The sequence below is a fragment of the Schistocerca americana genome, chromosome 8, assembly GCF_021461395.2.
Source record: "Schistocerca americana isolate TAMUIC-IGC-003095 chromosome 8, iqSchAmer2.1, whole genome shotgun sequence".
Classification (NCBI taxonomy): Eukaryota; Metazoa; Arthropoda; class Insecta; order Orthoptera; family Acrididae; genus Schistocerca; species Schistocerca americana.
The window spans coordinates 275,832,578-275,848,391 of NC_060126.1; the positions used below are offsets into that span (position 1 = coordinate 275,832,578).

The 15,814-nt window shown below is 43.6% G+C and overlaps 1 protein-coding gene across 3 annotated transcripts in view; it reads left to right on the forward strand.

Annotated features, from left to right (window-relative positions):
• LOC124545815 (bifunctional 3'-phosphoadenosine 5'-phosphosulfate synthase) overlaps positions 1-15,814 on the forward strand; it is a 361,076-nt gene that overhangs the window by 89,897 nt on the left and 255,365 nt on the right. Inside the window, exon 2 of one of the 3 annotated variants that reach the window (XM_047124762.1) lies at positions 3,159-3,251. The exons of the other annotated variants lie outside the window; for them this stretch is intronic. Coding sequence (XP_046980718.1) covers positions 3,159-3,251 — 93 coding nt within the window. The remainder of the gene's footprint in view (positions 1-3,158; positions 3,252-15,814) is intronic. 3 annotated transcript variants of the gene reach the window in all.

Genomic DNA, 15,814 nt, shown 5'->3' on the forward strand with positions numbered 1-15,814 from the left:
TTTCCAAACGCTACGTTGGCCAGCAACTGGCCCCAACTGAGAACGTTTGGGGCGTTGTGGGCAGGGCCCTCGAACCAGCTCGGGATTTTGAGGACCAAACACGCCAATTGGACAATTTGGTACGATATCCCTCAGGAGGGCATCCTACACCTCTGTCAATCAACACATAGCCAAACAACTACTTGCTTAAGGACCAGAGGTGGACCGACGCATTGTTGACTTGTTCAATTTGTGAAGCTCTTTCTCTTCAATAAATCATCCATTTTATCTGAAACTGTTTGTTTGTCTGTACATGTACATAGCACCTACCGATTTCCGCTTCATTTGGATGATTCCTTCACGCTGCGTCGGTTTTTTGCCCCTTAGAATGTACTTTTGCGACGGATCATACTCAAGTCATAAAATGCAGTACAGTGCTACAGAAAATCCTAGGTGTGTACATCAAGCCAGTCTTCTAAGTAGGCGATCCATTGAAGAGTGGTGTGGAATCCTTGGAGGTGACATCATCGGTCCGAACTACTTCATCGGTACTCTTGACAGCTGAGATTTATCGAGATTTAACAGCGAGTATAGATTTAAGTGTCAGGAAGTCGTTTCTGAAAGTATTTGTATGGAGTGTAGCCATGTTTGGAAGTGAAACATGGACGATAAATAATTTGGACAAGAAGAGAATAGAAGCTTTCGAAATGTGGTGCTACAGAAGAATGCTGAAGATTAGATGGGTAGATCACATAACTAATGAGGAAGTATTGAATAGGATTGGGGAGAAGAGAAGTTTGTGGCACAACTTGACAAGAAGAAGGGATCGGTTGGTAGGACATGTTCTGAGGCATCAAGGGATCACCAGTTTAGTATTGGAGGGCAGCGTGGAGGGTAAAAATCGTAGAGGGAGACCAAGAGATGAATACACTAAGCAGATTCAGAAGGATGTAGGTTGCAGTAGGTACTGGGAGATGAAGAAGCTTGCACAGGATAGAGTAGCATGGAGAGCTGCATCAAACCAGTCTCAGGACTGAAGACCACAACAACAACAACATTGTCGTCTGTTTAGGTGCTCTCCTTGATAACATACCTAGACCTTAGAGGCCATATGTGGATGCCACACAGCGGTCATCAGTCTGTTTTGCGCGCGATTTTGTGCAAGAACTGATATTCTGGAACCTTGTTAGAAAGCCGTGGTCCTCTGGAATGACCCGCGCGGTCCCCGATTTAACGCAACTAAATTTATTTTTGTACTTATATTTAAAGAATGATGTTTGTGTTATAGAACCCACAACCCCAGTTTTCTTCAAACAGCACCTCGATGGAACTTGTCGCTCTATGACACCAGTAGTTTCTGTACATTGTGTTGCATTCACTATTAGAACTTTGAATTTTAACTCCCAAACTAAACTTGTACATAGTTGGTTAAATATTAAACAGGTACCTCATAGAAAAAAGTGATGTTGTATTTTAAAAAATATAACTCGTTGCTATAACTCCCAGGGAAATAATAAATACACTATGTTCATAACTAACCAGGCGTTTCTTACGTTTACGTATCTAAATAAATGATCTTTTCGCTTGTTGTTTTGTAAATTACAGAGAAAACATCTTATCTGCATCAGACAACATTTTTTTGCGATTTTATGTTCTGAAAGGGAAGCGCGCAGCGATCCGCGCAGCAAAGAATAGTAATCAGTCATCAACAGACATTAGACTCTGTTTAACAAAGAGTTTGAGGCGAACAGAAAATGGGTTGAATTTTCCGAACCGCGGAAAAAATTATCTCTTCGCCTTGAGAAAGATCTGCAGGGCGTCAGCGTTGGTCCTTTCCTGCTAGTTTATCCTTTCCGAAGAAAATTGCGTCGTTTGGACATTAGCTGTGGAGTGACATGGTAAGGGCCCTTGCCTACTTGAGACCACAATCTTGCCCGCCACCATGGATTTAGAGAGAGCTGTCGTACGCGGGTTTTGTCTGTGAGTTATTCACTTTGTCGTGTACTTGACAGATTCAGGCACAGATCTAAGATTCGATTCTGGGTGTGGTCGCAGTTTGTTACAATCTTTCCCCCGCTGGGATACAGTGTGATAGGGGAGGAGGCTCTGGGATGTTCTGGAAATAATTTGATATGGCGGAAATGGATTGACTGTGCGAGGTAACAGGTATTTTGAATCAGATTGGCTATACGTAGGTAACTGAAAACTGACGTTTGCCATTTGGCCGTCATCTTGAAGAGGGGTATGTTACCAGCTCTCCCTCAGCTGAGACCGTGCTACTTTGCGTGGGGAACATTCAGGAGAAGTACAGAGTGTTTATAAATGAATATCGGGGTTTAAACGCTTTATAATATTTATTACATCAAACTTACAGTTATAAATGATATGTCAAATGAAAGAGCAACTCGAACAGTTTTACCAAGAACCTTATAAATGTTCAATGTGAGCACCATTTGTCACACGGAACACATCAAGTCTATAGCCAAGCGCTGGATAGGCCGCAAGGGGCCCAGTGACAGGGTTTGCTTTGCAGGGCCTCCACGTTCACCCGACCTGCGATTTTTTCCTTTGGGGCTTCATCAAGGATCGTTTGTACGTGCCTCCGCTACCAGCAGACCTCCCTAAATTAAGAAACCGGATTGAAGCAGCTGTTGCTACAATCACTGAAGACACACTTGTCAACGTTTGGGAAGCGTTAAAACCCCGATATTCATTTATAAACACCGTGTATTAACGCATATGGACTGGTTTCCGTTTTTGAAGCCACTGACATTTCCAAAAATATCGTGAAACAACGTCCAAATGTGAAGAACAGTATCCTCCAATCTCAGCTACCTGTGTCAACCATGGTAGATATGACAGGGCGTTGATATCTCCCATGTTCGAACAGTGATGTCTTCCATGTTGCCAAGTCCATGACACAGCAACTTCTTATCAAGAATGATTGTGGTCTGACATTCTATATGGTTATGGATAACTGTGTTTTTATCAGGTGAGTATGTTGAGATATACTGGACCGATATTGTTCAATGTGTGTGTGTGTGTGTGTGTGTGTGTGTGTGTGTGTGTGTGTGTGTTGGTGGATGGGTGGGTGGGTGGGTGGATGGGTGGGTTTGGGTCCTCGCCGTTCTGGTGGCGGCTGGTTAACGGTTTGGTTGTCGTTTCATGTTTCCCTGAAGGATGAGGACATCGACCGCCTTAGGTGGAGGGTTCGCCTCGCGTGGACGTTCATCCTGACATGGATTCTGCACGCCTCTTCACGCTCTCTACAGGCCAGTCCAGTTGTTCATTTACTCCACATCCTATCCTACTCTGTCTCTGCGTGCTTTCTCTTATTATTGTGTTCGTTAGTTTGCGGAACGAGGGCACTTGGAAACCAATAAATCAATAATTCAAGGATGTTTGGGGGTATAGGTAAACATATTGTGATCATTAGTACCTTAATATACGAAGTGCGATCAAAAATTAATGGGAATTTTTGTTTTTCTTAAAGATTCTTTATTTATTCTTCAACACCAACTTTGTCCCCTTCAAAGTAATCTCCATCAGATATGATACACTTGTTCCAGCGCTTTTTCCAACCTTGGAAACACTTCTAGAACCCACTTTTCGTTATAGTGTTCAGCTCCTTCAGCAATTCTGTTTTTATGTCATCAGTGGTGGCAAAACGACGTCCTTTCATGGTTCTCTTCAGCCTAGGGAACAGAAAGAAGTTGCAGGGGACCATCTCTGGCGAATAGGTCGCTGAGGCAACATAACGGTTTTGTTTTTTGTCAAAAAATCAGATTGTTTGCGGATATGCTGTCATTTACCGCCAGAAAGTCATCATATGACCAAAACTAATTGCAAAATGATTTAGATAAGATATCTGTATGGTGCGAAAAGTCGTAATTGAATATGAATAAAGAAAAGTGTGAAGTTATGCACATGAATACTAAAAGCAATCCGTTAAATTTCGATTACGCGGTAAGACACACAAATCTGAAGGCTGTAAATTTAACTACATACTTAGGAATTACAATAACAAGTAACCTAAATTGGAACGATCACATAGATAATGTTGTGGGAAGAGCAAACCAAAGACTGCGATTAATTAGCGGGACACTTACAAGGTGCAAGAGGTCTACTAAAGAGGCTACTTACACCACACTTGTCCGCGCTATTCTGGAGTATTGCTGTGCGGTGTGGGATCCGCATCAGGTGGTACTGACGGATGACATCAAAAAAGCTCAAATAAGGGCGGTTCGTTTTTGTATTATCGCGAAATATAGGTAATGGTGCCACCGACATGCTACGTGAATTGAAGTGGCAATAATTTAAACAAAGACGTTTTTCGTTGCGACGGGATCTTTTCATGAAATTTCAATCACTAGTTTTCTCTTCCGATTGCGAAAACATTTTGTTGGCACCCACCTACATAGGGAGAGATGATCATCACGATAAAATACGAGAAATCAGGGCTCGCACAGAAAAATTTAAGTGCTCGTTTTTCCCGCGCGCCGTTCGAGAGTGGAACAGTAGAGAGACAGCTTGAAGGTGGTTCATTGAACCCTGTGCCAGGTACTTTATTTTGAATAGCAGAGTAATCACGTGGATGTAGATGTAGAACAAACATTGAGGTGTGAACGACGATATTTCCACTAGTGGTTTTGCTATAATTCTGGTCGTTTTCTTCGGATTGCTTCACGCAAACGGCGCATAACTTCCAGGTAATATTCCTTATTGGACGTATGACCATAGGGCAGTAACTCACGATGCACTATCCCATTGTAGTCGAAGAAAGCAAAGATAAGAACCTTCACATGTGTTCGAATTTGTCGAATTCTTTTCGGTCTTGGCTCTTCAGGCAGTTTCCATTGGGACGATTAGGTCTGGTTTCGGCGTCATGTTGTAACCTTCTTTAGAAGTTCTAGATCATTCTCGATTTCATTCACCAATTTCTGAACGATGGCTACGCGACGCCGTTTTGTTCGAAGTTCAACAGCTTCGGAATAAACTTTGCTGCTACACGTTTCGTGACCAAAACATCGGAAAAAATTCCTTGCACGAATCAAAGGATATGCCGATATCATCAGAATTCTCTTTGATGGTGATTCGACAATTTTCCGTAACCATTTTGTTTACTACTTCTACATTGTCATCGGGTCGCTCAGGGCGGTTATCATCTTCAACATCTCGACTCTGAAATGTTTATACCACTCATAAACTCTTGTCTTAGAGTAAATTCGCCAAAATCCACAGTCAACTTTTCGAATGCGGTGCTGCACTTTATTCCATTTCTCAAGGAAATTTTAATGCAGATTTTTTATCCATCTTTTTCGAAAGTAATAATTCGCAGAGCATTCGAAAATACGTATAACTTTTTCGACTGTCAACAACAAACTAAGTATTCAAAACAGCTGAAAATGCAAACATACATCAGGAACATATGTACCAACAAGATGAAAAAAATCGAAAATCATATATACAAGCCCGCGAAATTAGATTCCCGTTACTTCTTGATCACACCTCGTATACCCACTTCAGTGCGTTAGTTGTCTTGTTTTCTCCATCTAATAATCTGCCCACAAACATACCGCATAGTTAGTGTTGTGTCTAGACAAGACAGCCTAGACACAATGAGAGGAAGCCGAAAGGCACGCGCTACGCTCACGCAGATGGGCGTGAGGTCTGAAACAGGATACGTAATGAATGCTATAAAGAAAAGTACGTAGCTTCAGGACTACTTAACTTTAATCCATCCTTTTGGTACATCTGGAGATTGTGGCGATACAAGTGAGACTCTTTAGATACATGCAATGTTACTAATGGCGCCTTGCTAGGTCGTAGCCATTGACTTAGCTGAAGGCTATTCTAACTATCGGCTCGGCAAAGGAGCGAGGCTTCGTCAGTATAGTCGCTAGCTACGTCGTCCGTACAACTGGGGCGAGTGCTATTCCGTATCTCGAGACCTGCCTTGTGGTGGCGCTCGGTCTGCGATCACACAGTGGCGACACGCGGGTCCGACGTGTACTAATGGACCGCGGCCGATTTAAAGCTACCACCTAGCAAGTGTGGTGTCTGGCGGTGACACCACAGTTAGTAACCGAATTTTTTCTGCACGATCGCAACCGTGCCACGAAGTGGACTTCGTCTGTCAGTTTAGAGTGTCCGTTTTGCGTCCATGTGTCCATACTACAATGCCTGAACCGCTACCAGAGGAAAATAAACATTAATGGCTTGCTTGTGCCACACATACATGGAGGTATTAACCAACCTAAAAACATACTACTTGTAATAGATATAATTATTAGTAAATACTGATGTAATGTTCAATACACTGTCCTCAGTCATCTATAGAAATATCCGCCCTTACACCTGTAGCACCCGGTATAGAAGCATTTTACATGTAATTTTCAAAAAGGAAAAGATTCTGTCAATAGAATCTGCAAGAGGAGGTGTTAGTATATTTAAGTAACGAAAGCAGTCCGTATAAAAACTTTATCAGTGAACGAGACATCCGGAACTATTAAATCTGGCAATTAAAGGGGAAGACAGATGACTAAAGAGAAGAATCATTAAAATTTTTGTTTGTATGGCCATCTCCCGCAGCGGCTCTCATATATCAATATTACTCCTTTTCTTTCGTCTTAAGCTTACTGCAGTTGAAGAGTGGTTCTCACGAGAGGCATTTCACTTATATTTACAATCCGTCTTCACTGGTCGTTGGTGTTTATTCTTCGTTTTTTTATATTTTCCGACGTCCACGCCTTTTTGTCTTGTAGTAGCTGAGGTTGAAGTCGAAAAAAATTTGACTGTCCTTTCCTGTTTCGCGCGTTTTTTGGCTTTTACATACCCGCTTCTTCTTTTGCTGCATTTGCGGTTTTTTTCGCACTCCACTTCACTTTCGCAAACCTTTGCAGAAGCAGTCTTCATAGAATGAGTTACATGTGGTAATGGGTTTACCTGGCTGGCAGCCTATATTATATCTGCTCCTGCCCTCGAGCGCTCTGTCGAGCGCTTGTATGCGCCTGTGTCCCATGAGCCTGAGTTGAAACAGCTTGCTAAAGGCATAACTGTAGGTTCATATAACGAGTTCTGCTCCATCTTCGACCAACAGGAGGAGGATGCGAAAGACAATGCAGCACCACTACTGTTCGTTTGCATCTTTCTGGGCCGGCCGCTGTGGCCGAGAGGTTCTAGGCGCTTCAGTCCGGATCCGCGCTGCTGCTACGGTCGCAGGTTCGAATCCTGCCTCGGGCATGGATGTGTGTGATGTCCTTAGGTTAGTTAGGTTTAAGTAGTTCTAAGTCTAGGGGACTGATGACCTCAGATGTTAAGTCCCATAGTGCTTTGATCATTTGAACCATCTTTCTGGCTAAATATGTCTCGTGTGCCAAGAAAGATACAAACGGTAGTAGTGCTAAAGTGTGTTGTATTTCACTAAAATCAATCCGTAGTTCTGCAAAGCAGTGTGAGATTAGGCCAGAATCGACGCCGCCAAACGAAGGAATTCCTTAAAACCGTGCATTTCGTGATGTGAGCGAAAACCAAGCAGAAAAAATAGTAAGTAAAATAAATGTCTTTTCTAACGAACTGTTTTTCGATCTAGAAAGCGAGCGAAATTGTAAATATCTTTCATTACGGGCCATTGAAGATGTTTTATTTCAGCGAAACGAAACGCGTTTGGTGACAAAAATATGCATTTTCTTGTAACAGCAGAGAGCGCCTTACAATACCTTAAATAATTAAATAATTGCAAAGCAACTACGGGCAATATGCTAAACAAAAGAAGAAAATAATATTTAAGCTCTGGCTCATTAGGAGCGTAAGATCGGTATGTTCTGTACAAGCGGTTAAACTTGTAGACTTTAAATACATCCACATCTTCGCAACGCACAACGCCTTCTACAAACCCAGTACAAACTACAAACACAGCTTTATCTGATAATATTAGAACCGCCAAGCAAAACAAACTAATGCACGGCACGCGTATGACGTCACCCGCCACAACACCTCTACATCACGACTCAAAGTCGAAGGGCCGTATCGAAGGCTCATCTTGAACCGAAGAAACCTCGAGATTCTGTCAGCTGCTGCGAGGTAAACGACCTTTGGTGGAACCAATTGTCCGTACATGCTACGAGCAGCTGAAAACATCTGGAGGCTTCTGCAGTTCCTCCTCTGTGGATCTGTCTCCACATATCGACTTTGGGGTACGGTCTGAAGATGGTCCGCGTTTGGATTGAAATATATGAGATTTGTGCGATATAGGCTGTTTTTCTAAGTACAGTCTTTCAAAGTGTTTCCCAGGAAACTATTCTCTAAGTAATATCTTCCAGTAGCACACACTGAATTCGCAACCGGGTAGAGCGGTTTTCAAATACCCAACTTGGTTTACGTAAATGCAAAGATGCTGCCTCCGAATAGACGTCGACTGGTATTCTTCCCCCTCTAACGATCACGCCATCGAAGACATGCCAACCTCTGTTTAGTCGTATTACATTGCATCCAGTCACATCATCTTCAAATTAAATTTTAATTCAGTACAAGCCATTGTGTGATGAGTAAGTTTTGTTCATCTGCAGGCATGTCTGAACGCGGAATGATAACGCAAAATTAACTATAAAACAATGGGGCATAATATGTACAGGGGATGGACAAAACATTGAACACCGCCGTCCGATGTGGCCGAGCAGTTCTTGGCGCTTCAGTCCGGAACCGCGCGACCGCTACGGTAGCAGGTTCGAATCCTGCCTCGGGTATGGATGTGTGTGATGTCGTTAGGTTAGTTAGGTTTAAGTAGTTCTAAGTTCTAGGGGACTGATGACCTCAGATGTTAAGTCCCATAGTGCTCAGAACCATTGAACACCAAAAACACATTAAGGGGAGGTTAACTATCTTTAGCCCGAAAAAAGTGTGTTCTTTGAGAATTTGCTCGGGATGTGTTATAGACATGAATGTCAGATTTCATCAAAATGTTTGTTGATATTTCCTCTACAAACTGGAATTTTTTCGACCGGAAATGTCGAAGAGCAAAGGCGGAAGTGCCGTCGGAACGAAACACAATTTCGATGTAGACCTCCACGCGCGGTATGTCACAGGTCAGCCGGCTCGTCTGAAATCAAAATTGAGTTGACCTTAGCGAAGTATATTCTTTAGGAGTTGTACCTCGTTTAAGTTATTTGAACCATAGGAAACAAAATGGCGACCATTTGAAAAAAATACGGTGTTTTTTCATCGATTTTTCGATTTCGTCGGCCAAGTAAAAATATTTATAGTTGATGGATCGGAATAAAAGTGGTACAACTCCTAGGCAATTTAGTTAGCTTCGTTGTAAAAAAAGAATCATGCCAATCGGTTCAGTAGATTTGAAGTTACCATACCGCGCGATAAAAAAAAAGTTATTTCGAGAAAAACGCGTTTGAAGTTTTGACTACATATAAATGCAATATTCTGCTATTCCGGATCCATATCCGTTATGATCGATCTGGGCCATCCTGCGCTGCTCCAGAGCCGCTCGTACGGCCGGTGACAAGCGGTTTTCGGCCGCTTGGATCCGGTGGTCGCCAATGCTTGGCGAACTGCGTCGAATAGAATCCCAGGGTGACGTCAATCGTAGTCATGGTCTTCAGAATTGCTGAATACCCTTCGTTGAAGCTGCTCACTGCCAGGAAAGTCGCAATCTCCACAGTCTTCGCACCAGAATGCAAATGCTTGGGGGCTAACTTCCAAACACACGCGTTCAAACTTTCATTTGATTTTGTGTGTTTCCTCCCAAACATCGGTACAATAACTCGTCCTCCGAAAGAAAAAAACTGGTGCGTGAAAAAGGCCGATTTCAGGCAGGTGAATTTTTTTGTTCAACCGCGAATAACAAACACTTCCGTTCCGTATTCGGAAAAACCGTTTCGGGGGTAGATTCTAAACACTTTTTATGGATCCAAAAATGCAATTTAAAAAAAAATCGATTTTTTAACCAAAAGATAGTAAACCTCCCCTTAACATGTCTAGTGCCAAACCGTTGACATTCGAGAAAGCTTCCAGTCGTCTCTGAATGGATCAGTAGAGGCGGTGGTTTTCAAGGGGATCTATATGCAGCCAAGTTTAAAGCTTTGGGATCTTATACCATTCTTCTTGCAAAAGTGTAGCAAGTTCAGGTAACGATGGTGGAGGTGGAAGCAGATCACGCAAGCTTCTTTCTAGAGTATACGACAAACGCTCAATAATATTGAGACCTGTTGACTGTGGTCGCAGGAGAGACGCGACAGTTCATCCTCGTACGCACAAAACCAGTCATGGAAAATTTATTAACAGGGACCCCGTCGTGTTGGAACACAGCATCACCGTTGTACCATGGCCAAAATCTTTGGCAGTACTGCAACCTCGCAGAGTAACCTAAGCCCCATGGAACACCACAATATGGCTGCCCAAATCACCACCGACACCCGGCCATGCTTCACTCTCGGGACGCAAACTCGACCGGAAGATAAAAACACCGAGAAACAAGACTCATTCGACCAAATGAATTTCTTGCAGCGCTACACAGTCTACGTTTTATGGCTTCCGCACCACGTTTTGCTGTTACGGGTATTTGCATCATGGTTTGGAATTCCGGCTCGTCCTGCATTTCCCATTTTCCTTCGCGTTGTTTTGATGCTGACAGGGTTCGTGAGTACGATACTACACTCATGCTCATAAATTAAGGATAATGCTGATACATGGTGAAACAACGCTCTGGTGGGCGGTTTGCAGGTTTAAATCACCTCTGGGTATGACTAAGCGGTGCATTTGACTTGTGGTCGTCGCACGGTGGCGCTTGCAGCATTCCACTTATGCAGAGGTTTGCTGGTGCATGTCAGAGTACGGTGCAGAGAGTAAGTGTGCAGACGTTTTCAGACGTGCTAATGGTGACTGTGTGTTGAAAACGGCTCAAAGAACACATATTGATGACGTTATGAGGAGTAGAATACTAGGGCGACTGGAGGTTGGTCAAACACAGCAGGCCCTCCGTGTGCCACAAAGTGTGATCTCAAGATTATGGCAACGATTCAAGCAGACAGGAAACGTGTCCAGGCGCTACAGTACGGGACGTCCACAGTGTACAATACCACAAGAAGACCGATATCTCACCATCAGTGCCCGCAGACGGCCATAGAGTACTGCAGGTAGCCTTGCTCGGGACATTACCGCAACCACTGGAACAATTGTCTCCAGAGACACAGTCTACAGACGAATGAACAGACATGGTTTATTCGCCCAGAGACCTGCAAGGTGCATTCCACTGAACCCTGGTCACAGGAGAGCCCATAAAGCCTGTGTCAAGAACACAGTACATGTTCATTGGAACAGCGGTCCCAGGTTATGTTCACGGACGAGTCCAGGTATAGTCTGGACAGCGATTCTCGCCAGGTTTTCATCTGGCGTGAACCAGGAACAACATACCAACACCTTAATGTCCTTGAAAGGGACCTATATGGAGGTCGTTGTTTGATGGTGTGGGGAGGTATTATGATTGGTGCACGTACACCCCTGCGTGTCTTTGACAGAGGAACTGTAACAGGTCAGGTGTACCGGGACGTAATTTTGCACCAGTATGTCCGCCTTTTCAGGGGTGTAGTGGGTCCACCTTCCTCCTGATGGATGATAACGCACGGCCCCATCGAGCTGCCATCGTGGAGGAGTACCTTGAAACAGAAGATATCAGGCGAATGGAGTGGCCTTCCTGTTCTCCAGACCTAAACCCCATCGAGCACGTCTGGGATGCTCTCGGTCGTCGTATCGCTGCACGTCTTCAAACCCCTACGACACTTCAGGAGCTCCGACAGGCACTGGTGCAAGAATGGGAGGCTATACCGCAGCAGCTGCTCGACCACCTGATCCCGAGTATGGCAACCCTTTGTGCGGCCTGTGTATGTGTGCGAGGCGATCATATCCCATATTGATGTCGGGGGACATACGCAGGAAACATTGGCGTTTTGTAGCACATGTGTTTCGGGACGGTTTTCTCAACTTATCACTAATACCGTGGACTTACAGATCTGTGTCGTGTGTGTTCCCTACGTGCCTATGCTATTAGCGCCAGTTTTGTGTAGTGCCACGTTGTGTGGCACAACATTCTGCAATTATCCTTAATTTATGAGCGTGAGTAAAGTTCTGCAGTGGCTTTTGAAGCGAACATCCCCTTATTTTTCGTCACAATCATCTCCGTTGACCGTCCATCACGAACACTCTCGACACACATTCCGCGTTGTGACTTAGCGGATGACGTTTTTCCGGTTTCCCTATATGCAGTGTAAATCTTCGATACACTGCCTGATGAAATTCCAAACACATCTGTTATCTTGGTTACAGAAGTAACAACACTTTTCCCACGTTCGAATTCACTTATATCAAATATAATGCACTCACAACTACATAGAACACTTTTCTGACGACGACTGACACATGCAACATATTGATTATATTGTACAGGTGCCGTTAGTGGTGAAATCGACAGCGCAACATGCAGGCGTGGCAAGCATTTGCATTTACGTTCAAGGATGCATTTTTCGGTGTTTCCATTTTTTTGTCCAACCCCTGCATGTGGAGCATTCTGTTGGTGAGTTGGCAGTTTGGTTGTAGAGGGATTGAACTGGGGAGAGAGGAAGGGACAGAAAGAGAACTTGATCTGTTTCACCTGTTGTTGTTCAATGAGCCACATTGCTTGTAGATTTGCTCAAAACAACCAGTGATGTACACATAAAGATTCCCACCGGGACGGTATAATTACATTGCTGTCTTCCTTTCTTCTTTTAGGTAGAAGTGAGAGCTCATTCCACATGAGGTTTGAACGCAGTTAAGACAATGAAGTGGTATTGAGAAGAACTGAAATTCAGATAAATCCTAATTTATTCAATTATTGTATTACTTATTTATTTAGCGACATGTTTCGTGGTAATACCTCATCTTCAGGCTAAATGGCATTACAAAAACAACTTTACAATAAGGTCATACTGATGTTACATAGTCTTTTCGTACATACTGTGGTCATCCTGTGGAAGAAGAGAAAACTTAGTAAGAGGCGATGTCACTTTGGAAGCTGGATTGATGTTTGCACGAAAAAGTTTTGTAACGGTCACTCCCTTTTTCTTCTTCTTCTTCTTTCTTCTTTCTTTCTTGTGAGTGGCCGTTACAAAACTTTTTCGTGCAAACATCAATCCAGCTTCCAAACTCTTACTAAGTTTTCTATTCTTCCGCAGGATGACCACAGCATTTACGAAAAGACTATGTAATATCGGTATGGCCTTATTGCAAAGTTGTTTTTGTAATGCCATTTAGCCTGAAGATGAGCTATTACCTCGAAACATGTCGCTAAATAAATAAGTAATACAATAGTTGACAAAGTTTGTAACTGGTAGCGGTAATTTTAAAAAAAACCTTTACATAATTCTTGAGACAGTCACGGACGAAAACTAGTCAAAATGGCTTCAAATTCTAATTTAGATTGTCTGTGTTCCCACAATCACTTCTTTTTAAATTTGATAGAATGCTTTCTCCAACAAGGTCATACCTAATCTTTCCTGCCTCACTGAGCAATTAAGTTATGCGACACCTCGGATGACCTGGTTGTCGACTTGGCGTTAATTTCTAGCCGTCCTTAAACTGTTTAAACCGGCTGACACTGCCATACTTTTATGTATAAAGGTAAATGTTGTCATCGACCACGAAGGCTGGTTTGAATACGATTTTGCGTTACTAGGCGTGGTCATATTTCAGGTGATATGCCGTTGCCTTCCTTCGACGTCTAAATCGATATACCCACTTATAAGGGAACCTGAAGTTGCACATGGACACCGAGTCGCTGTGCAATTTGACATTTTTCACGTTAAAAATTACTGTAAAAAACTGTGATAAGTGTCTTTTAAAAATCGTAGAACTAACAGCGGATCGAACCCTGCGCCTGTTAGTCAGTAGTCCGGCTAATATTCTGGCTAGTACTTGGGCACAATATTATGTTGATTTCTTGATTCATATTACTTGCGCAGCTATGGCAAGTCATGTGGACACTGTCTGCGAAATGTGTTGCGAACATAGCTACCGCCGGCCTTTGTGGCCGAGCGGTTGTAGGCGCTTCAGTCTGGAACCGCGCTGCTGCTACGGTCGCAGGCTCGAATCCTACCTCGGGCATGGATGTGTGTGATGTCCCTAGCTTAGTTAGGTTTAAGTAGGTCTAAGTCTAAGGGGCTGATGGTCTCAGATGTTTAATCCCATAGTGCTTAGAGCCATTTGAACCATTTATTTGAACAGAGCTACCAGTAAAGAAATAATAAATTAAAATGTCATGCCTGTTGCTGAAGTTTTACTGTCTGAACAGTGAAAATGTTGTAGACGATCAAGTTTTCTTTTTAGTTATTTTGTAGCTTGAGTAGGAGAGGGTGTTCCGCGAGATAAAGTTTAGAAAAGCCTTGAAATTTTGTGTAAAGTTCGTTGGCGACGCTTAGTGCTCTCATTCTCAAATACTGGACGAATATCGTCTGGATGATTTGCGTGCCGTGATTTCACGCTACCTCAAGACATGTATACAGTTTCTAACTTTAATACTTGCTTATTGTGTTGTACCTTTAACGTAATGAGTAAACGTACGCTGAAGCGCCAAAGTAACTGATATAGGCATGCTTATTCAAATACAGAGATATTTAAACAGGCAGAATACGGCGCTGCATATATAAGACGACAAGTGTCTGGCGCAGTTGTTACATCGATTACTGCTGCTACAATGGTAGATTATCAAGATTTAAGTGAGTCTGAACATGTTATTGCTGGCGCACGAGCGATGCGTCATAGCATCTCCGAGGTAGCCATGAAGTGGGGATTTTCCCATACGACCATTACACGAGTGTACCGTGAATATGAGGAATCCCATAAAACGTCAAATCTCCGACATCGCTGCCACCTTGAAGGAACGGGACCAACGAGGACTGAAGGGAATCGTTCAAAGTGACAGAAGTGCAACACTTCCGCATATTGCTGCAGATTTCAGTGCTGGGCCTTCAACAAGCGTCAGCGTGCGAAACATTCAACGAAACATCATCGATATGTGCTTTCGGAGCAGAAGGCCCACTCGTGTACCCTTGATGACTGCACGACACAAAGCTTTACGCCTCGCTTGGGCCCGTCCACACCGACAGTGGACTGTTGATGGATGGAAACATGTTGCCTGGTCCGATCAGTCTCGTTTCAGGTTGTACCGAGCGGATGGACGTGTACTGGTGTGCAGACACCGACCCTGCATGTCAGCAGGGGACTCTTCATGTTATGTTGGTGGAGGCTCTGTAACGGTGGGGAGCGTGTGGAATTGGAGTGATATGGGATCCGTGATACATCTTGATATGAATCTGACAGGTGACACGTACGACGTCAGTATCCTGTGCATTCATATCCGTTGCGCATTTTGACGGACCTGGGCAATTCCAGCAGAACAGTGCGATACCCCACAGGTCTAGAATTGCTGCAGAGTGGCTCAAGGAACATTCTTCTGAGTTTAAACACTTCTGCTGGCCAGCAGACTCCCGAGATACGAACATTATTGAGCATATCTGGGATGCCTTGCAGCGTGCTGTTCAGAAGAGATCTACACCCCTCGTACCCTTACTCGTACAGATTTATGGACAGCCCTGCAGGATTCATGTTGTCAATTCCCTCCAGCACTACTTCAGACATTAGACGAATCCATGCCACGTCGTGTTGAGACACGTCTGGGTGCTCGCGAGGGCTCTACACGATATTAGGCGGGTGTACAAGTTCTTTGGCTCTTCAGTGTATGTCAGCATTTTTGATTTTTAAATTCGTTCACTAATTATATGAAATACTGGAA